Raw genomic sequence first — 21874 nt, forward strand, 5'->3', positions numbered from 1 at the left:
TAGTCCTGCTATGGTGGCATGATCAGTAAATTTGACAACACACCTCTGTGATGTGCCAGTGTTCAGGATAAGAGCGATCTCCCACCCTGATATTCTGGGATCTGTTACTCACGAAACCTACAGCAGCATTCTTACACTGGAGTTTTCCAGATTTAGTTGTGGAGAGCTATGATGACTGCATCCTCCGTTGACATGTTTGCTTGATATGCAAATTGTTGTAGGTTGATCAGCGGGGAGGCCCGTCTTAATGTGAGAGAGGATGAGACTCAAAACATCTGGTGATGTTCGAGGTTAGAATGACTTGGCATGTAGGGCAGGTGTAATTTGATTACCAAACTACACCTGAGAAAAGGTGTCACTGTTCAGGAGGAAAGCAAATGTTAATATTCAACTACCCTTGATAAACAGACCTGTGCTTATGACAGCATGGACAGGAACAATCTTGAATGTATAGTGTGGTCTGCAATGATGTTACTTTCAGAAACAGTATAGCAGCTTTAAAACATTAAAGTTTTGTGAAAAGAAATCTGGGATTGTGGCGGCACCTTTGACATACAGGCTGAGCTTTAAGTTCAAGAAAGCATTTGTTCTGCTTCTCTTACCATGAAACCTCCGGTGACATTTGGTTGGAAGACTTTGTCAAATGAGCACTGGGAGAAGGGACAGCTGTTGAAGGAGAAGACTTCAGACACGTTACCCAGACAGTATTCATAGTGTCCGCTGCCATGTACTGTCACAGAAGCATGAGGGTCGTAGGAGCTGGGTTTGTACTTTACTGTACATGGAGAGTCGAGTATACTGCTGAGCTTCACCGTCCTGCTGTGGTCTGCAGGATAGCAGGGGTGAGTGACAGACTGAGGGTAACCCTGAGACTGAGGAAGAGGAAACATTGAGTACAATGATCTTATATACATTATACTGGTGATTTTATTGGAGAAGTTGACCTTAAAAATACATCAGTATAGTTAGATATGTTCCTCTCTACATAGCTGCATGTTTCTACCTTAACTTGCAGCTGACATTTACTGAATGGAGTTCCTAGTAACTCATTTTAATGTGTGCCAGTTTTAAAGCCACATACCTACACTTACGTTATTCTATTATAGGAGTGAACATTTCTGTGTTACAAAGCTAAAGTCTAATACTACGCATCATATTAGACTGAAGCCAGGGAGAACCTGAAGTGGCGATTTCAGAAAAAGAGTTTCAGAATCACTGGGCCTGTCCCCTTCTTCATCATTTATGTATTTGGCCGTCTGTGTTCGCATTATTACCCAAGTGGGTTTTTTTTTTTTTTTTTTTTTTTTTTTACACTGTGGTTAGAAGAATAACTAAGTGACATTCTCTAAATCTCAGCATTTTGCTGATTGGCTCCGCTGCAACATTCCTGGTGCTGCTTAGAAAGTCTGGCTCTGGCAGCAGCAACATCTCAGCTCTATTCTTTGCTCCCTGTAGTCATTCTGTGTTTTTGTGGCAAGATCTAACATTTGGTTAGGCCTAGTGACTGGTTAGGTTTGGGATGAATCTTGTTTTGGATAAATTGATTAGTTCATGTATAAAAGTAATTGATGTAAAATCCTGAAAAACAGTCATTTTGTGGACAGGATTTTTCTTTTGAGCTTTTCTTGTGATTTAAGTGTCACGTTACACTACCTTCATTATATGAGCCAGCAGTGTCATGAGGAACTGGTCCTTCCCATAGCACAGGAAGCTGTGTGTGTACAGAGTATACTCATGACCATAAAGGCGCAGCTTCATCAGATCGTCTTTGTTCTCAATTTTTTCCTGAGTAGCAAATGTTATCTGCGTGGACGCGCCACCCAGATCGAGAGCTCCCACTGTCGGTCTGCTGGGGCTGAACCAGTGCCCCTCAAAGCCATACTGCAAAGGAACAGTCACAAAAACCTGGCTTCATCCAATGTTTGCATCTCTGTTTTGGAAAAGTATTTACAAATTAAACTAATGCCTTACTGAATATATAAAGCCATTTTCAGAAAACTTGCAATACAAACGCTCTCATAATGTTATCAATTTGCTGGTGAAGTTTCACAGTGACAGCAATAACTGACTTCTAGTCTCCTCATAAATAGTATTGCAGATTCCTACTGATTTTCACATTTACACACTTGGATACCTTAATAAAGTTCTCTGAGAGATAGTTAACTGTGACCCATCCATATGCCCCCTCTTCTTTGCCACTCAGTATGGCTGCTCCCCGGTAGTCGAAAGGGTAGGACTGGATTTTTTGTCCCACTTCCTTCAGAATCTGAGTGGACAGCTCTGGACTAGATAAACTGAACAAGGAAAAACAAATAAAAACAAATATAATCAAGATTTTTAGTGATAAGACTTTCAGCAAATCATTAGGAAGAATGATGATCATGATGATAATTATGAACACTTCATTATTAAAAAAAAAACAAAAAAAACAAAAAAACAAAACAAAAAAAAAAACAAACAAACCTTCTGCTGTAAGCTTCAGGCACAAGTTTTAAAACTGCAAATCAGGGGTGTCAAACATAAGGCCAGGGGAGCAGAAATGCCCACCAAAGATTTACATTTACTTAATTGCTTCATAACAGAAAAGGCAAAGAAGAAATTAAATAATAAAGTTACTAGAAGTACTATAGAACATTATGATTTTTTATTTATTTATTTTTAATCTGTTCATTACCTCTGCATGAGACAAATATGCAGACAGGAACTAAAGAACAGATTAAAGTCAAAACTAACATTTAAATTATATGAAATCTTTTCCAGATATTTTCCAAGCTATAAGTCATCCTTATGAGGTCTTTAGATCTCCCAGTAAATTTAAATTAAAGGATGATGATGATGATGATGATGATGATGATGATGATGATGATGATGATGATTATTATTATGATTATTATGATTATGATTATTATTATTATTAGAGTTTAGAATAAGCTGAAGTCAAGATTGTGTGTCACATTAAAGTTTAGTGTCAGTGCTACATGAAAAACATTTTAGTAAACATTCATGCTGATACTCGTCAGTAAAACCCACAAACAAAACAGCTCAAACTATAAAATGAGGTGGTGTATTTGTGTATGGAAATGCATTTGTGACAAAACAGCTTTTAAAACACATTTGCAAGAATCAAATGATTTACGCACGCATGCAAGTTAGACTGAGTGACTGTCCAGCTGTTTTCCGCTGCATATTTGATTGAGTTATGGTACACATACAAGGACAGGAGGCCTTCTTCCAGATGTTTAAATCCATACTTGATAGCTGCCTAAACCCAATCAGGCAGTTTTGTTGGCTGAACTGAAAATAAAAAGATGGATTCCTGTCTGCAGGCAACGTTAAGCCACTAAACCAAATATTTGAATACATTTAAACTCTTCTCGATAATGCTTTGCATTTTCAACACTCATACCTTCAATTTTATCTACATGTCTGAATGCCCCGTCACCATCCCCACTCAATGCTCTTAACTTTATAGACTTTGGTTTGACCCCATTGCTGCATGCCCTCCACCAGGCACAATAGAACTGGTACAAATGTAAAACATATCCTGCTCAGGATACTAGAGATCAACACATAAAACAACTTTACACTGTCCAATCAATTCTCTGTGAACTTCAGTGTGTGGATATTGAGGGGATCTACAGGTTTTGAGAGACCCTCAGATGTGTTTGTCTTTCCAATAAGAAATGCAGAGGGAGGAGAGGCTTAAGTGCTTGCAGGTGGCTACAAACACTTTTAAGGTAATTTCCTTATTTTAAAATAACATAACACAGCCAAATTATCCTGAAACATGTGACTTCAGCCCTATGAAATTTGCAATCACTGCTTATTCCTCGTGTTTATATTTTTTCATCCTCAGACCATTCAATGCAACAAGGGTTGCCGCTAAAATAATCTGGCTAAAACAGTCTTAAATGAAGGATTACATTTAAGCAGCTCTTTTACAGAAAACACGTTATGATGGTAAGAAATTTGCAAGAGAGAAACTGAATCTAGGGGAGACCATTTTTGGTGGATACCTCATTTTCTGAAGCAGGACCTCTTAGTCTATTATCCAGGAGTCAAACAGGGCTATTCACTGCATGCCAACACAACTGACAACAATTACACATTGTAGGTGGCAATATCATGAAGCTGGTTAGGTTTGTCCAGTGGAGTCATTACAACAAACAGTGCAACAGCTACTCTGAGAACTCTTAAACAACATTTAGCTTTTTTCACTTTTCTCTGATTTCTTCTGCACTGTAGAAACTTGCTATATTTGGCACAGAAATAATTATATTCCCAACACATTCATCTCCATGAGATTCATCTTGTTTAATGAATGTGTAAGCCGGTTAAAAAGGCCAGTATGGATCGCCATTTTAGCATTATTACAAGATTTACTTGGAACAGGATAAAAATTAAGGTGATGCATAACTAAAACACATGGAAACAAAACAGACATGACTTACTGCAGAAGCCTCATGCCGGCTGTGGCTCCCAGGTACACAGGTGTGAGCTGGTGCTTGTCTTTTGGGATGCTCTTCACTGCGTGATCCAGACATGCTTCTAAGCTTTGCCCTGCTGCTCCCGGTTGACCTGCATAACTTGCAATTCCTTCACCTGAGCGAATGATGAACATGTCGAACAAACAAAATCTGTTTGATAACATAATCAACTTGGTGTAATATTCACAAAAATCAGTGTTAGCAATTGTGACCCATATCCTTGTGGTGCTGCAATACAAAAGAATCCAACTACTATCCCAGCTTCCCAGCCAGCTGTATGAAAATCTGCTGAATTGTGTGTGAAATTTTAAAATATTAACGTTATCTAAAGTCACAGAATAAGTAATATTAAAGCAAGTTATCTGCATTAACTCAGAAAAAAAATGATTTGGGGAAAAACACTTTATATTTAAATAAGAACGCATATTTCCTCCTCAAGACATCCATCTACAAATCCTTTCTTAGGATCGTTTTATTATGAAACATGTCAGCATAAACACCGTGCTCATGAATGACAAGGGGGGAAAAGTTGTTTAACACAGGAATAAAAGCCTTTTACAGGGCAGGAGTGGCAAACCACAAAGCTCAACTCTGACTCGATCCTGACTGTTGCTAGGCAAACATTTGCTTTGACATCAGTGCAGTGATGCAATAAAAATGACTCATTCAGAAAAAACTCCATGCAGACTTTCCCACAACCAACTCATCATTAAGATTTCCACTATTTCTCAATTATCAACCAAGTATATAAATTACTATGTGGTGTAATGAGAGTACTCTTCCATTAGATGAAAGGTAAACTGCATGTATATTGTTATGAAATAATGTGATGAACTACACCTAATAGGTTTAACTTAAGAGTAGTTCACTTATAATGAATGTATAAAGTTATGTTGAAACTGGTTAGTCTTCTTTGTTAGCACAATAAAGGCTACTTCTCATTAGATCACTCAATACCGTGAATGAATCTTAGGCAGACTATTTCCTGCTGTGTGGGAAAGAACAGCTGCGGACAAAAAAAGACAAAACAATATCCTGACCTCCTTCTCCCAAGGTTTGTGTGTAAAAATTGCGAAAGAAAGAAAGAAAGGGAACCCCCCCCAAAATGCCTTCAATTTCATTGATGTTTTAATTACCATTCAAACTTTGAGCATCTATTGTCCATATGCTATACAACTTTTGCATATACATAACTTTTCCATTTGTCTAAACGAACTGCACCAACTTCAAATGAACGTATGTGTCAAACAAGTCTGCACGATTTCCTGCAAATATTTGTTGCTGTAAGCACCCTTTGTTTTTCAAGCAAAACTCTACCAATGTTTTTGGTGTGGGAAGTGCTACTTATGATACCTACCCTCAGCATGACATTTGCTATGCTGGGTGACCACGGCTGTGCCATTTTGCTTATTTGCTGGCCACTTGTATATGTATAAAGATGTGTGTGAGGATCCAGCATCCAGGACAATCCCATACTACAGAGAAGGGAAATTCAGGAGAAAAAGCAGTGAAAATACATTTTTTCCACCCTTTACAAAGATTTTTGTGGCAACCGCTTTGAAACAGACCTCAAGTTAATATAGCAGAGTAGCAAAAATGACTTTAAGGATCGTGGCGATGTGACCTTCACCATCTGGCTAGAAATGAGGTCAACTGGCAATCAAAAGAGCCTTATGGATTTTATATTGTACAAGATCACATGTTTGCTTTGAAAACAGTGATTCAACTACTAATCCAGCAGTATAAGATCTTTATAAAATAGGACTTTGATGTCCTAACATGTTTTCGTCTTCTTTTAGCTGCTTCCTTTAGGGGGTTGCCACATCTGCCTCCATCTCACCCCATCTGTAGCACCCTCCCCGGTCACACTAACTCTCTGCATGTCCTTCATCCATGAACTGCCTCTGATTTCTGCATCTGTTTTCCTACCTGGCAGCTCCTTTAAGTATCCTCTCTCTCCCCCTGCACATGTATAAAATATCTCAGTATCCATAATACATTTTTATTTTATTTTAAATCAGTTTTGTGTTTGTCTGTGGAGTCCTCTTAATGGAGTTGTGCAATGCAAATACTACATCAATCCACACTGCTTAAATAATACAAAGTTTTGGCCCTATGAGAAAAAAATGAACAAGTTCAAGGCTAATGAAAATCATTATTTTAAATGAGTCATTTCATCTAAAAATCAACATGGACCATCTGCTTGACCCTCTCCGAACAACAAACCAAAGTTTGGACACAGAATAATTTCTGTAAAAGTTTAGCTTCAGCTCTTAAATACTTTTATATATTAACTTAAAAGGCATCCTGTTGCCCCACTTTCAGGTTGTTTTATTTCACACTGAAATCTGAGGTAATGGTTGAAAATTAATGTCACACATACTATGAAAGATAAACCTGAATTTTAACTGGTTTTTAAATGAATCAGGAGCTACAATTTGAGCTACACACTTCAACACAAAAACAAGAGTAAAAAACAAACAACAACAACAACAGGCCTGCACACAAAAAACGAGATGAGATAAAATGCTTACGTTTTTGTTTTTTGTTTTTAAATACTTTTTTCAGCCAGTTTTTATTCTGGATTTGTATTTTTAGGGAAAATAAGAGATGAACAGAAAAAGTTGTAAAAATTTGCAGATTTCAAATGGAATGACCTGAGTGTAAAATCCATAAATTGAGGAGTAAGACTTTAATAGCATAAAGCATCAACTAAAATACATTTTAATCATTTTCCTTACTTTTAGTTAAATGCACTTCATACACTCCAGTTGTGCTGCCTGCCATATAAACTGCTGTGTTACAATTGTTTTTACTCTACTTGTTTGTGCAAGCCAAACAATTAGTATCTGCAGAAACAGAACTTCAGACATCATCTTATATGCCTGCATGTCACAAGACCAAGACCCATCACGGGTTACTTTAATGAAATGATCTTTGCGACGCATAAATGTTTCACAACTGCATACGTGGTATGACATTTCAATATATGGTTAGAGTGATTTGAAGACAAGCAAACAGCATCCCAGCTTTTTGGAAACGGAGTAATAAGAGGCTTAAGTATGAAATTCTGGAAAAAAAATGCCTATAATTTATAATTCTAAGAAGCCAAAACAATGGAGTCAAATTATATTTGGAATTTTTTTTTTTTTTTTTTTTTTTTTAACAGTGTGGGTGCTACAAGTTATCCTGAACTTGTAACATTAACACAGATTCAGCTGTGCTTCATCATAATTTTAGGATCATGCTTTATGCTACAGTATATGCTCACAGCTGTTTGTAAAATGCTTTGTAGTATAGACATTTAAAAGAAAAGTTTATGCAGCCAGACAGATTTCAATTCTGAGCTCAGTTGCAGGTCTGCGTTGTGCTGCTGTGGATCAATAAATATCAAATCATTACAGCTTCAATGCCTTCTGAAAATAAAGGAATCTGGAGAGTGTGCTGAAATCTGCCCACCCGGGAACCCATGTGACCGACAATGCAAAGGGAAGGGACCACACGCGTCTCATATCAGTGCTGCAGGTGAACGGCAACAATGTACAGACATGTTCCTAATCACCCCTAATAATAATTCTTCATTACTGCTGTGCACTCGGCTGTGAGGAATCCCAACACATGGCAAACAAAACACGAGACGCTCTAATTGTCTGTTCAGTCCTTTCAACACACTGTTGCATTTGTCTCCTCGGAAAAAAAGTAGAAGAAAACCTTTGTGCTTGCTTTCTCAGACTGGATTCCCACGTTATTGCTGGGTGGAAGGGGAGCTACATTATAAAAGGGAACCATGGGATATTAAGCTGGTGACACAAAAATGAGGGATCAGCAGTAACAGAATTTGGTGTTGAATGGCTCTGCAGCAAGCCACTTGCTACTGACACGGCCCTATTGGGCTAGAAAAATTAAGCATAATATAAAATGTAAATTCAAAATATGGGGCCATAATTAAACATAAAACAGAGCTTAATCCGGACAATAAACAAGAGTAGTCACTGGCTGTTACATCCAGGTATCAAGGCTAATGTCCTCGAATTCCCTGGTCCCACATTTAATTTTTTTTAAATTTTATTTATTGAATTTATTTTTTTTTATTTTTTTTTAATGTACCACCTGTTTCACACCCTTCGCACAACACACTGACGCGCACCGATCCGACCTTACCCTGAGCTCAGGTTCCTCCTGAACATTCTCGGTGGAAATAGTAAGGAGGAGGATTCCGGCAAGTCCAAACACCAGCAGCGCGATCGGGACAAGGTGAGCAGACCGCTGAGCCATGAAGCGAAAGCGTGAAACGCAACTCCTCTCTGCGCCTGCAGGACACTCAAGCGCCTACCTACTGTAATAGCGTCCAACTGGGAGAAATGGCTGGCTGCCAGATAACCGGAGGAGTAGTTAAAAAACACTACAGAAGTGAGACATCCAGGAGAAAAGGAGTCTTTAGCTACCCAATCCGAACAGTGCATGCTGGATTTGTTTCCAGATCAGGCGGTGTGCCCATGTGTAAATCATTCGAATGATTTACTGATGATTAATTGAGAACACGCAACCCGGTATACGTCACACCAAGAGAGCAACAGCTACAAGTGCAAGCTTATAAGGAAGTATATTACGTAATATGTGAAAAGGTTAGTTATTGAAAAAAGTTATTTATGCGTTTTTTTTCCAATAAGGCATTTTATTCTTATCATAATAATAAAGCTGCAGTGTCAAACCTATGAAGTTTCCAAATGTATGTAAATTTGAAAAATGTTGCTTTTGTCTTAAGTTGCAGTCTGTTTTTAGTTTCGCCTCTCTGTGATTTATCAACATGAATTTGCAACATGAATATGTTTTGGTAAATATATCAGAAAAATAGCATGTCTGTCCAAATATATGTAGATAAAATTCACCTGTCTTAGTGTACAATCAAACATTTCTTCACTGCTGATAGAGCTCCAGATTTGCCTTTCACCAGATGTCAACCCAACTTAAAATCAGTGAGTAGTGCTTCGTACCACCACCAACAAAAGAACAAAAAAAGGAATACTGTGTGGAAGAATATTGGATCAAGAGACTGGGAGCTCGTTATCAAAGGAACGCAAAGTAAAGATATCTTAGTTTTCCCTTTGTCACCTGTATTTAGATCAGTGAATGCAAAACACCTTAGGTATCATGTCAGTCATGTGGATATTTGTCATAATGAAAAATGCAAAGTGGATGAGCCACTAATAAATCGGCAGCAACTGTGTGATACTCTGTCAAATGGTCCCAAATCTCTGAGGAATGTTTCTATGTTTCTACCTATGCAATCTATGAATTCCATTTCTAGAATTAAGCCATTCTGAAGGCAAAAAGGAGCCAACCCAGTACAAGCCAGGTGTACCTAATAAAGTGTCCTGTGAGTGTATATCGTCACAAAGAAGAAGTGGAGTGGAAGTTGTACTGTCTATTTTTATCTGCATTTATCACACTTTTAAACCTTCTCAAACGTCACTACGTCAGCATCTATTATATCCTGTCTCAATCCAAGAATCTGTATAACTCCACGATTTTGCCTCGATAGGTCTCTTATGTCTTTACCACCAGACAGATATCTTGACCGATCATGTTGACTCAAGGTGAGTCTCGCCGCTGCAGCTCAGCCAAAGGTCCACCTTACCAAAGCCAGATGTCAACACTTGCGCCTGCTGTAGCTCATATCAAATCTGGCTCAAGACACATATTTACCAGTTCCACAACTGCCATAAATGCCAAAATGAGCCCAGATTAGATGCAAATAAGTCCACTATATTCTTCATCTGCTACATTGCCTTGTGTCCTGTATTGTATTTTACTTGAGAAAGCAAAGTCAGACCTGAATTTAAATGCCAGCCAAGTCCTTTTCAATGTACCTCTACTGAATGGGAATGGCTCCAAGGCTACTCGAACCATGGAAGGAAAAATGTTTTGCCATGGCCAGAGCTGCAGAGAATGGAGTGGCCTGCTGTTCATTTATATTCAGCAGTTAGCTTGGGTGGAGCTACTGACTAATTGCTGCTCAGGCACTTTATTGTTAATTCAACACAGAAAGGAAAACATATGATTCATAATTATTTAATCATGAATGGAACTGGGTGGTTTAAACTGACAGAAATCCTAGTTTCTGGACTGAAGAGCTGCAGAGCTGGTTGTTTTCAACTAGTATTTGCATTTGAATAGGTGCAGCCTTAAACCCGACTTGCAAATTGTTCTCTGCTGAATGATGTCTTTTCACCAGAGGCCTATACTTTGTTTGTACAAGTGCTTTTTTAAAGTCTATTTTTTGCTGAAATCCTTTTTTTTTTTTTTGACAAGCTCTAAATTTAGCAGAATACATAATGAGTTATTTTGAAAGAGTTTCTGAATATCATCTCTCCACATTATCACTCATAGCACAAATTGTTATTGCTGCATCATTCACTGTCAATATTCCATATGAGTTTATCTGTCTTCAGGAAGACGTGAGATGTAAATGGCACATGGAATAAATGCAGCACTTTAATGCATATAATGTATCACAAAGCTAAATCATTCCCTCCCTTCTAGTGACTTCACATCAATAGACATGGCACATTTATTGCCATTGTGACAAATAATAAAATACCATTATCTTTCCATTCCTTGCATAGCTGGCGATTTTTTGTTTTTATGGGCCGATGTTTTTTTTTTTTGTTTTTTTTTAGGAAGGGTATATATAATGAAAGGTGTTGGATTGGCCAATTGGTCATGATCGACTCTGGGCTGGACCAATTACAGCCGAGGAGGCTGGCTGCACCCTCCCCCTTCTTTAGCAATCACGTGATTTTCGCGCATTGCATGCCGGGAACTCGTGGCAAAACAATCCAAGTACTGGATCAAATGCAAACATTTGCAGCACCGCAAAACGTTCATTCTCCGGTTCCAATACCTTCTTTTTTTTTCTTTGCCGCACAAAAAAGGAATGTACAAAACAAAAGGAGAATAATGCCGGTCCGTACAAAGACAGACTCGACGAAAAGACAAAGAAAAGATACGAGGAAAAAATCAAAGGAGTGAAAGAGTGGACAAAAGACGTCAGCGTGCTGCCCAACTTTCACCACGCTCAGATTTATAATTATACGCTTCTTGGAGTGAGTGCATACACTCATGAACTTTAGTAACTTCAGGTCACTGCAACAAGCCCAGGTACAGTTTACCGACGGATGGGTACAGGACCTTGAAATGCACCGTGTAGAACGAAAGACTATTGTACATATCATAAGTTTACCAGTCTCACAAATCGTCTTCATAAATACACATTCGTTAACAGTTTATTAATAGGACCTTTAAGCTCAACGGTAATTAATTAGTAGTGGAAATAATTTCTGGTAGTGTAACAGTGTTTATGTGGTATTATTCCACTTGCCACAAATATCAGTGTAATGGGGAAACAGCGCCCCCCTCTCGGTGTGGCTGGCTGCAGTAATCGCTGCCAGTCTGCCGTACGAGCCATACGAGAGTGTGCTGTGCGGAGTGGTGTATGGCGAGCCTGTGCACTGATAATACACCGTTGTTTCCATTCAGGAAATAAAGTGGCAACGATCGATCAGAGACTCCTTGTCTTTTTAAAAACACTACACAACGCAGAGTCGAGGAGTCTGTTTGGGCCGAACTGTTGCAGCGGGATGAAGCAGAAACCGGTTACAGTAGCATTACAGAAATGTAGCAGTGACAGTAATATTGTATGCTGTAATCGCACTGGACAATTAGTGATACAAAACAACTGTTTTATCCTGTGAATAAAAGTTTATGTTTTTGTCAGTGTACCATGGTTATAACAGAAGCGAAACGCAATATTGTGTCAGAACAATTCACTATTTATGCACAATAAATAAAGGAGCATAGCGCGACAATTTCTGTTCAGCGCCAGACTTGCATGTAACCTATATCACCAATTATGTTAAGAAACATGACGTATTAACTACTACAAAACTCTGACCTTTGTGGGAATGCCTGGAACAGACTAACATGTGAGCTGGAGTGTTCTGAGACGTTATATTTGGTATATCCAGACCATCCATCGGCTCTTACTTCGGAAACATGGCTTAAAAAATTTCACTTCAACGACGTAATCCGATAAAAAAAAAAAACGATCTCTTTACCCGTCGACTTCCTGTGGCTGTCATGCGACCGGCTATTGCAGTTAATAATAATACAACAGCTTCTTGCCATTTTTTGGGTTTCTTTTTATCGCTGTGTAACTGAGTTCAATTGAAAGCCTGCGTGCGCTAGTACCTCTTGCCACAAGTTCCCAGAATCCTTTGCGGTTTTATCCCTGAATGACGTCACATTTTCAATCTTTATCCTGGTGGGCCGGTCTCTAGTCAAAATGCCCGGGCCGATTTTTTGTCCCAGTCCAGCCTTGATTCCTTGCTTTCCCAACACATTCACAAATAGAGTGATTAAGCCGCTGGTAATAAATGTATGCCTGTCTAACGTCGATAATGAGCCAAGACCATCGAGGCCTAAATGACAGATATGAGAAAATGAACAGATATTGGTTTTCTTCCCTCAAAGGGTATGTAATCAGTTCTGTCCATTTGTCTCTCTGTCTGTTTGTTAGCAGTCTGGGACTCTGTTAAGTCTAATTGTTGAATCTTGTCATGTTATTAAATTTGTCCAGTCTTGGTTCAAGCAGTAGGATCAAGACATTCCTTTGATCCCGAACACCTCTCCAGCCACTCTGTGCTGGGGGAGGTTTTATTGCAGAAACATCCTATCTGAAAGATCTGTTTCTTGTGATGTTTCTTCCTGCTTTTATGACCCTTTTGGTCAGCAGGAGGTCACACACACATACACACACACACACACACGTTCTTGCACATGCATATAGGTGCTTACTCATACATACACATACCCCTCTTGGTCTTTGTAATCAAGAGGGGTCTTACGAGGGGAGGTGCTTTTGCTGTGATGTGTATTGTAACAGTTTGTTAATAAATAGCTACGGGGACAGCTGCTCTTTTGAAGGACTTTGGGCTGGAGTCAGGTTAGGAGCGTGAGCTCCAAGAGCTGGTTCTTGAGCAAAGACTTCCCTTGCTAGCAAGTAAAAGATGTTCGTCTTGTTTTTGTCATTAACGAGAATAAGTTTCTAAACTAGCGGGGCTTGTGGAAACACAGACCCAACAGACTCACAGTTTGTAAAATATTGTTTTCAAATTTTGTGTGTTGGTAGATACCAGTAACATCTCAAACTGATTTAATTTTGGTAGAAATCACGTCAAGGTCACACCAAATGTGCAACTCAGGAAAATTTTTACAATATTATTATTAATATTTTTATGGAATGTCTTCAAACTTCACAGCAATATACTAAACCTCAGGGGACGTGGGTACCTAGGTTGTCTAAGCGTTTGACCTTGACCTTCTTTGTAACCAGCAAAGGTTCGGAGATACTGGGAGAAGTCAGACTAGAGAAGGTAAAAAGAAAACAAAAACAGAAAAAGAGATTCACATGGTAACCTTAACCATGTATCAAGTTCCTGCTGAAGGAGGAGGTGGCAACAAAACGATATGACCAGGACATGTGACAAGTACCATCACCTTGTGTTTTACTATGTTTTTTTTTCTCTATATCACATACAGAGACTCTTTGACCCTCTGTATGTGATATTGGCCTATACAAGGTGGAAAAAGAATTAAAGTGAATAACAATAAGACATTGTGCTTCAAGTGACAGGAAGATACAATTTTTTCTTATTCAGCATTTGGTTACACTAAATGGCACTCTAAGGAGAGGATTTTAGACTTTTCAAAATCCTTTATAGTTCCCATGATATATCTGTTGTCAAAGCTTACCTGGGTCATTTCCAAGATTTCCTTATTTCACAACTCCAGGTTGTAGCATAGGTTGTACGACAAAACTTTATTAACCTCTGGGCCTAAGCATAAATAATCCAGATGGCGTGACTTTCCAGACATCTCCTTCTGGAGCCAGTTCTTTTCACACACATGACAGCAGGCCATAGCATGTTTTGTGTGTATAAGTCATTTCTTTCCAATTTTCTGGAAACTTAGGCTTGTTTTTGCATGCCCTGTTGTCTGTTTGCTTGAATCCTGTTACATACCTTAAGAGTTTTTGTCTCCCATAAACTAAAAGGTTATTGCTGTTCATCTAAACCTTGTGTCACAGGCCTTTTTCACAGCAGTCAGTATAATTTGCTGCAGTCGAAAAAGCACTAGTGTCGCCAATAATGACAACAATGGGTCTGTTCTATTCAGATGTCTCAGTAAAGCAGGGCAGTGTGACAGTGAGCCAGCACGAACAGCATCTGGAAGTCAGCTATCATTATTATTATGTATAACAAAATAATTACTACTTTAAGTACACTGAACAAAAATATAAACGCAACACTTTTGTTTTTGCTCCCATTTTTCATGAGCTGAACTTAAAGATCTGAAACATTTTCTACAAACACAAAGGACCCATTACTATCAAATACTGTTCACAAATCTGTCTAAATCTGTTAGTGAGAACTTCAGGTTTGCCGAGATAATCCATCCTACCTCACAGGTGTGGCATGTCGAGGTGCTGATTAGACAGCATGAACATTGCACAGGTGTGCCTTAGACTGCCCACAATAAAAGGCCACTCTGAAATATGCAGTTTGATCACACAGCACAATGCTACAGATGTCACAGCTTTTGAGGGAGCATGCAATTGGCATGCTGACTGCAGGAATGTCTACCAGAACAGTTGCCTGTGAAATGAATGTTCATTTCTCTGCCATAAGCCATCTTCAAAGGCGTTTAAGAGAATTTGGCTGTACATCCAACCAGCCTCACAATTGCAGACCACATGTAACCACACCAGCCCAGGACCTCCACATCCAGCATGTTCACCTCCAGGATGGTCGACCAGGTGGAGGCCAGCCACCCAGACAGCTGCAGCAACAATCGGTTTGCATAAAAGAATTTCTGCAAAAACTGTCAGAAACCGTGTCAGGGAAGCTCATCTGCATGCTCGTGGTCCTCATCAGGGTCTAGACCTGACTGCAGTTCATCACTTTAACCAACTTGAGTGGACAAATGCTCACATTCAATGGCATCTGGCACGTTGGAGAGGTGTTCTGTTGACAGATGTTTTTACTGTTCAGGGCAGATGGCAGACAGCTTGTGTTGCGTCATGTGGATGAGCAGTTTGCTGACGTCAATGTTGTGGACTGAGTGGCCCATGGTGCCGGTGGGGTTATGGACAATGAACACGAGTGCATTTTATTGTTGCCATTTTGAATGCACAGAGATACCGTGTTGAGATCCTGAGGACCATGGTTGTGCGTTTTATTCATGACCATAACCTCCTGTTACAGCATGATAATATGGGCCTCCCCCATATTGCAAGGATCTGTACACAATTCCTTGGAAGCTGAAAACATCCCAGTTCTTGCATGGCCAGCATACTCACCAGACATGTCACCCATTGAGCATGTTTGGGACACTCGGCTCGGCGTATATGACAGCGTGTTCCACTTCCTGCCAATATTCAGCAACTTTGCACAAGTATTGAAGAGGAGTGGACCAACATTCCACTGCCCACAATCAACAACCTGATCAACTCTATGCCCATTGCACACCATTTGCCTCACACAGTGCAACACATCTATGTGTTGCACTGTGTGAGGCAAATGGTGGCCACAGCAGATACTGACTGGTTTTGCGGCATCTGTAGCATTGTGCTGTGTGATCAAGCTGCATATTTCAGAGTGGCCTTTTATTGTGGGCAGTCTAAGGCACACCTGTGCAATGTTCATGCTGTCTAATCAGCACCTCGACATGCCACACCTGTGAGGTAGGATGGATTATCTCGGCAAACCTGAAGTTCTCACTAACACAGATTTGTGAACAGTATTTGATAGTAATGGGTCCTTTGTGTTTGTAGAAAATGTTTCAGATCTTTCTTTAAGTTCAGCTCGTGAAAAATGGGAGCAAAAACAAAAGTGTTGCGTTTATATTTTTGTTCAGTGTAGATATATTCATTCCTCCTTCCATCCATCCAAAGACTTAGTTTTAGGGCTATGCAGGCTCTTTTAGATGTTTCTTTTTGGTAAAGTCTAATCTGCCTTCCTGTTCTTTAATGTAACTGTTGGGTTTCACCTTATTATAAATGCTTTTATATTCACATGAGGCATCTTTTGCTTGTAGCCCTTGACAAAAAAACTCCTACCTCCTTGAGTGTGTTCTTGACTTGGTTGATGTTTTGATGGTGTTTTTCTTAACCATCGGAAAAAATCGGTCATCATGCACTTAGGTTGTCTTCTGTGGTCGTTCAGGCCCCCCAGTGTTGCTGACGTGGCCAGTGTATCCAAAGTTTTTAAGAGTATATATATTAGATTGTTGATTTGGCAGATCTTAAAGGTTTTGGTCTGTCTTACAAGGCTATTTTGCTTTTTCAGCCTCACTTCCACTGACATTAATTTGGACCTTATATTTAAAATTACGCTGAAAAAGTATAAAATACAATTTCAACACTTTGTATGTATGTGTGAAATAATTGACTTACATACCTTTATAAAACTGCATGACTGCACTGCATATTAAAAGCAAACCTGCAAATGTCCTGAGCACAAATCCCAAAACATATTGTGTACATACAGTGGTCTCATCTCAGGACTTGAAATCTGCTTGTTGGTTGATGGCTGAGCATTATAACGACTCTGACAGACTGTCTGCTGTGATTAGGACAGAAAGTCAGTGCACCAAGACAAATATCTCACCTCCTGCTTCTGCAACATTTGCATTAATTAATAGTGACAGCTGAGATATGACCAAAGATGACGCTCATAATTAAATTTCAGATTACACTTAATGTGATTTTGATGTTAGCGCTATGCTTCATCCAAGAAAACAGTGGTATAATTACAGCTGCTGAAATGTCAAATTATTAACCCTTACATTAGGAAAGCTGCTGTGAAATACAAGTTTAAATCAGCTATTTTATATGAGTAACTCTACTGAGAGTTTTAGAGGAAAAGCTAAAAGCTGGTTTCATAACCCTTGTGGATATTTAACAAATTTAACAAATTTCCCACGTGTGGGACTAATAAAGGTTATCTTATCTTATTAACCAAAATAACTAAATATGTCAACTAACAGATGCAACTAAAACAAGTTGGCTAGCAGACTCCTTCTGAACTAATCGATAATGTTACTAATCATGCTAATATACTCACAGCAATACTGCTGTCATGTTGACCTGCGAATGAGATCCATGTTACAATCCAGAAATGTACTATGGTTAATATCTACAAAGATTTTATGGCTGTTTTTTGAGATATTTCAGTTGGGACCAAACTGAGAAGCAGCTGAGGAGAACATGTAAAAAGTACTTCAGACACACCTTTGCTTTGCATTATACTTTTATAACAATGAGTAAAAGCAGCAGACAACTATACAGTCTAAATGTAGACAACAGAAACAAAGCTATGGGGATTCACAAACTTTAACCTATATCACTAGACTTGGCTAGTTGGACAGGTGGCCTCAGGTTTGACTCTAGATCACTGTGGTATACAGAGGAGTTATTAGATTCTTGCAGTCATGTGCAAGAAGCTCAGATGGGTGTGTATGAAAAAGAAGCCCAAATCATCACCCCTCCACCACCGTGCTTGGCATTTAATATGAAGTGTGTGTGCTGATATGCTGTGTTTTGTTTACTGCAAATGTGGTTCTGTGCATTATGGCCAAACATTTCTACTGTAGTCTCATCTGTCTGGAGGACATAGTTCCAGGAATCTTGTGGATAGTTCAGATGGAACTGTGTGAACCTGGGTTATGCTACCATTTTAAATTTGTTTAGTCTTTTTTCTACCTTTGCACTTGTGAATGTTAACATTTATCATACTAAATGAGACCTGTAGAGTCTGAGATGTAGCTCTTGGATGTTTTGCGGTTTCTCTGAGCATCGCACGGTCAGACCTTGAAGTGAATTTGTTGGGAGGCCCACTCCTGAGAAGACTGTAGTATTGTGTTTACACATCTGGATGCTTAAAACCATCAAATTGCCAAAACATCTGCGTTTATAGAACTGCCAAAATTTTCTGACAATCAGTTAATCAAGTGAATTTGATTAGCAGCATATGTCTCCTACTTTCACTCTTAATTTCTATGGCTGCAGTAATGATACACTAAGTTTTTCACAGACCTGCATGGAGTGGCTGTAGCCCTATTTGTACTTTTTTTGCTTGCCTTGATTATATGACATTGTGTAGATGTCATCAATTAACTGAAAGAATTACTTGACATTGACGAGAGAAATAGTTGTTAGTTGGAGCCCTATATTTAGCATATTAAAGCAAAGGATTCATTAGACATGACAATGTAAGTGTATTTTATTTACAGGTGTATAAACAACATGATTCAATGCAAGATCGTCACTGGAAAAGGTAAGAAAAACAAGTGAACCTTCCCTTAATGTTTGTGTGCGTGTGTGTGTGTGTGTGTGTGTGTGTGTGTGTGCGCGTGCGTATATGCATATGTATATGTGTGTGTTGATGCATGCCTGTGTATCACACCTGTTTTGTGTTTGTGTAACTATAGTATAAGACATTCCCAGCTGCAGTCATTGTACGAGCTCATGAACCTCATCTACACAGAGCCAGACTCTACTTTAAGTGCTCCTCACGGCTCAGCTAACTGTACATGGCAACAGCACGCATCCAAACTAAAGCATTAATAATAACACATAAGCATGCACAGGTCTGAATGAGATCAGAAGCAACCTCTTTGCTCAAATTAAAATCATTTAATCCTATAAAGACTTTGTAGATCCTGCTCTGTTTTTTCTCAATAAAGCAAATTAAAAAGGAAACCGGTAAGATACTTTACAGTATGACTGTCGTTCTGTTTTGGGAATCGGTGTTTTGTTTAAATACAGTTTGGGGAGACTCCTCATCATAAAGTGCTATGCAGTGCCATACACCAGAAAGAATGTTACAGTTTTCTTCAGAGCAGTGGTTTCTCATCTCCAGAAATTGGGAAACGGCCTGTTTTTGCATCTAACCAAACCTGCACATGTGCTTGCAAGCTGAGCGAAGCTTTCAAATTCACTCGGCTTCCTTCGTGTAAAAGTTCTCCGGCGCTGCACAGGGGAGGAGGTTTTGCATGAAAGACCGAGTGCTGGTTGGGTGAAAAACCTGGCCCTTTGATGCAACCCCTTGGAGACTGGAAATGAGAAAGACTGCAGTGGCGGCGGCAGGAGAGAGGAAGAGAGAGGGCGTCCCAAAACAGCAGCATGGCTCACAGCCAACTGTCTCAAATATGGCTGAATATGAAAGACACCACTAGTATTTAACTAATTAAGTAGGATGTGATTTCTTATATCACCTGCATATGTCGTGCTATAAATAGTAGTAAAGCTAAATACTTCAAACTTGAATTGTTGTTAAAAATAGAAACACATGCAAATTTTGAGGTTAGTGCAAAATAAAAGTGGGGAAAGGTTCAATTTGTTCATCTCCAGAAGCTGATGTATACCCTTGCCCAAGCACACCCATGCCTTCATCATCTTCTCTGGTTGACATGGTTAGCCAACTGCCTTCTGTAGTGCCATTATTAGTGTGGATAAAAACACAGGTATGTCCTATTAAAAAATACTTGACCTCCATCGGAGCTTACAGACCATTTTGTATTGCAGTATATGTTGTTAAGAAATATTAAATATTGTGACTTCTAGGCCCTAAGTGGAAGTGAAATGTCCAGTACAATACTCGCAGCCAAACTGGTTCATCCATAAACTTAGCCGAACTAACCTGGCTTGCTAAAAGCTATAAAGCTGCTTGGGAAATTGGAAAACATCAAACATTAAGTAAATGTGTGCAATTAAAGGGACAAAACAACGTTAAATAAGTTAGGTAATAATATACAGAAGGAAAAGATTGTATATGTCGGATGGGTTCTTCTGTGCATGCTCAGGGACCCTACGAACATTAAAGTCATTTCGTCTTTAAAAAAAAAAGATAAAAGAAAAAGAAAGGTGCAAGTTGAGTGTTTTCAGCCAGTTCCTCAGCAAGCAGTTTCCTCAAAAGCTCCGCTGGCAGGCGGTGAAATAAAAGCTTCGGTTTTGGCTTCCTCTCCTCCTCTCCTTGGGGAGTGAACCTCATTGTCGCCCTCTCCGTTTACACCACTGTGCTGACAGACGGGTCAGACAAGTTGAGTTGGCCCGTGACGTCAGTGGGTGGGTACTGCTGCAGAGGTGAAGAAAAACAGGGCGGAGGAAGAGAGACACATAACAGGGTGTCATTTCTTGACAAAATTTAGTGTCCCTTTTGTTGCCGATGTTGTTGTTGTCCTAGCATTGTCTAAATATTAATTTTAATTTAGGGAACAACTGTGTTCTGCAGAAGCTGGATGTTGCTCTAACCCCTCTCAGGCAGACTTTAATTTTGTGTCATTTTCTTTAAAGTCTGAATTTTTGTAGAACAGTTTGTGCCTGGGGTGGGCTAGTTTTGGAGCTGACGTAAGATCCCGAGAGTCTTGACAACAGCAGTCATTTATTTTTTTATTTTATTTTTTGCCTCAGCAACATGACTGGGTGATAACTTCCTGCCATGGATAAAATGGGCAGCTCATTTATCACCCCCACAGTCATCTGTGTGCATGCAGACAGGCAGCTTCTCTATATTTAGCTCAAGAGGAGAACATGAATTTTGGGCTGATTGCACAAGTGCTGCTGTGTCCGACTCTTACGTCCAATCCCTGCATCACTGTGCTTCTTTAAGAGCAGAATATGTTGAATTATAGGCTTCTACAATGCTGAGAGGGGAGGCAAGATCCCATATCCATGCATATGCTTCGTTTGAGTGGGTTGTTTTTAGTGCTTTTGGCAGCAGTAAGCCATTTTTTAAAATGTTATCTTTTACATAGAAACACAGAAATCCTACATTACAGAATCCGCTTTATACATCATAAATCGAGTTTGCAGAACATGTTGTTTTTGTAGAATTGCTTCATGTTTTGAAACACAGTGAGATTGGGTGGAGTAACTGCATTATGTCCTTTATAATTCAGCTAATTTCCAACATGCCAATCAAAATTCTGACTCACAGTGCTGTGTTGCAAAGCATGCAGGAAAGCATCTTTTCTTTTTACATTAAGCACATTACTACTGCACATTAATGACATTCAGAACCAAAACAGGGAAGGTGTACCCGTCTCATTTGTCACTTTTTTTGATTTAAGCACCTCTCGTTTTAAGCCGATAGAGCCGATACATTCAAGCATGTGAGTTTCAGAAGTTGGTATGATGCAACTAACATGCTGACAGATGTGGGGGCATCCAGACTGAATGGGAAAATTGTTGCTTTTTATTTTAAGGTAATAAATAGGAGTCAGAGTGGATGTCCCTCATCTCCTTGACCCGCAAGTTGCATCATCAC

The 21874-nt window shown here is 39.3% G+C and overlaps 2 protein-coding genes and 1 pseudogene across 11 annotated transcripts in view; all 3 read right to left on the minus strand.

The window, feature by feature from the left end:
• The window catches only part of entpd2b (ectonucleoside triphosphate diphosphohydrolase 2b), an 11055-nt gene extending 2032 nt beyond the window's left edge, over nucleotides 1–9023 (minus strand). Inside the window, exons 1-6 of the mRNA XM_085279055.1 lie at nucleotides 8649–9023; nucleotides 5845–5962; nucleotides 4452–4602; nucleotides 2135–2294; nucleotides 1654–1881; nucleotides 603–872 (exon numbers count right to left, since the gene is read on the minus strand). Of these exons, the coding sequence (XP_085135181.1) occupies nucleotides 603–872; nucleotides 1654–1881; nucleotides 2135–2294; nucleotides 4452–4602; nucleotides 5845–5962; nucleotides 8649–8762 (1041 nt within the window). The 5' untranslated portion in view covers nucleotides 8763–9023. The remainder of the gene's footprint in view (nucleotides 1–602; nucleotides 873–1653; nucleotides 1882–2134; nucleotides 2295–4451; nucleotides 4603–5844; nucleotides 5963–8648) is intronic.
• Nucleotides 9024–13821: 4798 nt separating this feature from the next.
• LOC146570557 (uncharacterized) lies at nucleotides 13822–20020 on the minus strand (annotated as a pseudogene).
• grin1a (glutamate receptor, ionotropic, N-methyl D-aspartate 1a) overlaps nucleotides 18812–21874 on the minus strand; it is a 37466-nt gene continuing 34403 nt past the window's right edge. For all 10 annotated transcript variants that reach the window (XM_085279056.1, XM_085279060.1, XM_085279058.1 and 7 more), the window contains one exon: nucleotides 18812–20683. In XM_085279056.1, coding sequence (XP_085135182.1) covers nucleotides 20615–20683 — 69 coding nt within the window. In that variant the 3' untranslated portion in view covers nucleotides 18812–20614. The remainder of the gene's footprint in view (nucleotides 20684–21874) is intronic.

The sequence above is a fragment of the Mchenga conophoros genome, linkage group LG7 (assembly GCF_057382185.1).
Source record: "Mchenga conophoros isolate Kocher_MC1m ecotype Shallow Benthic linkage group LG7, M_conophoros_male_GT1.1, whole genome shotgun sequence".
Taxonomy (NCBI): domain Eukaryota; kingdom Metazoa; phylum Chordata; class Actinopteri; order Cichliformes; family Cichlidae; genus Mchenga; species Mchenga conophoros.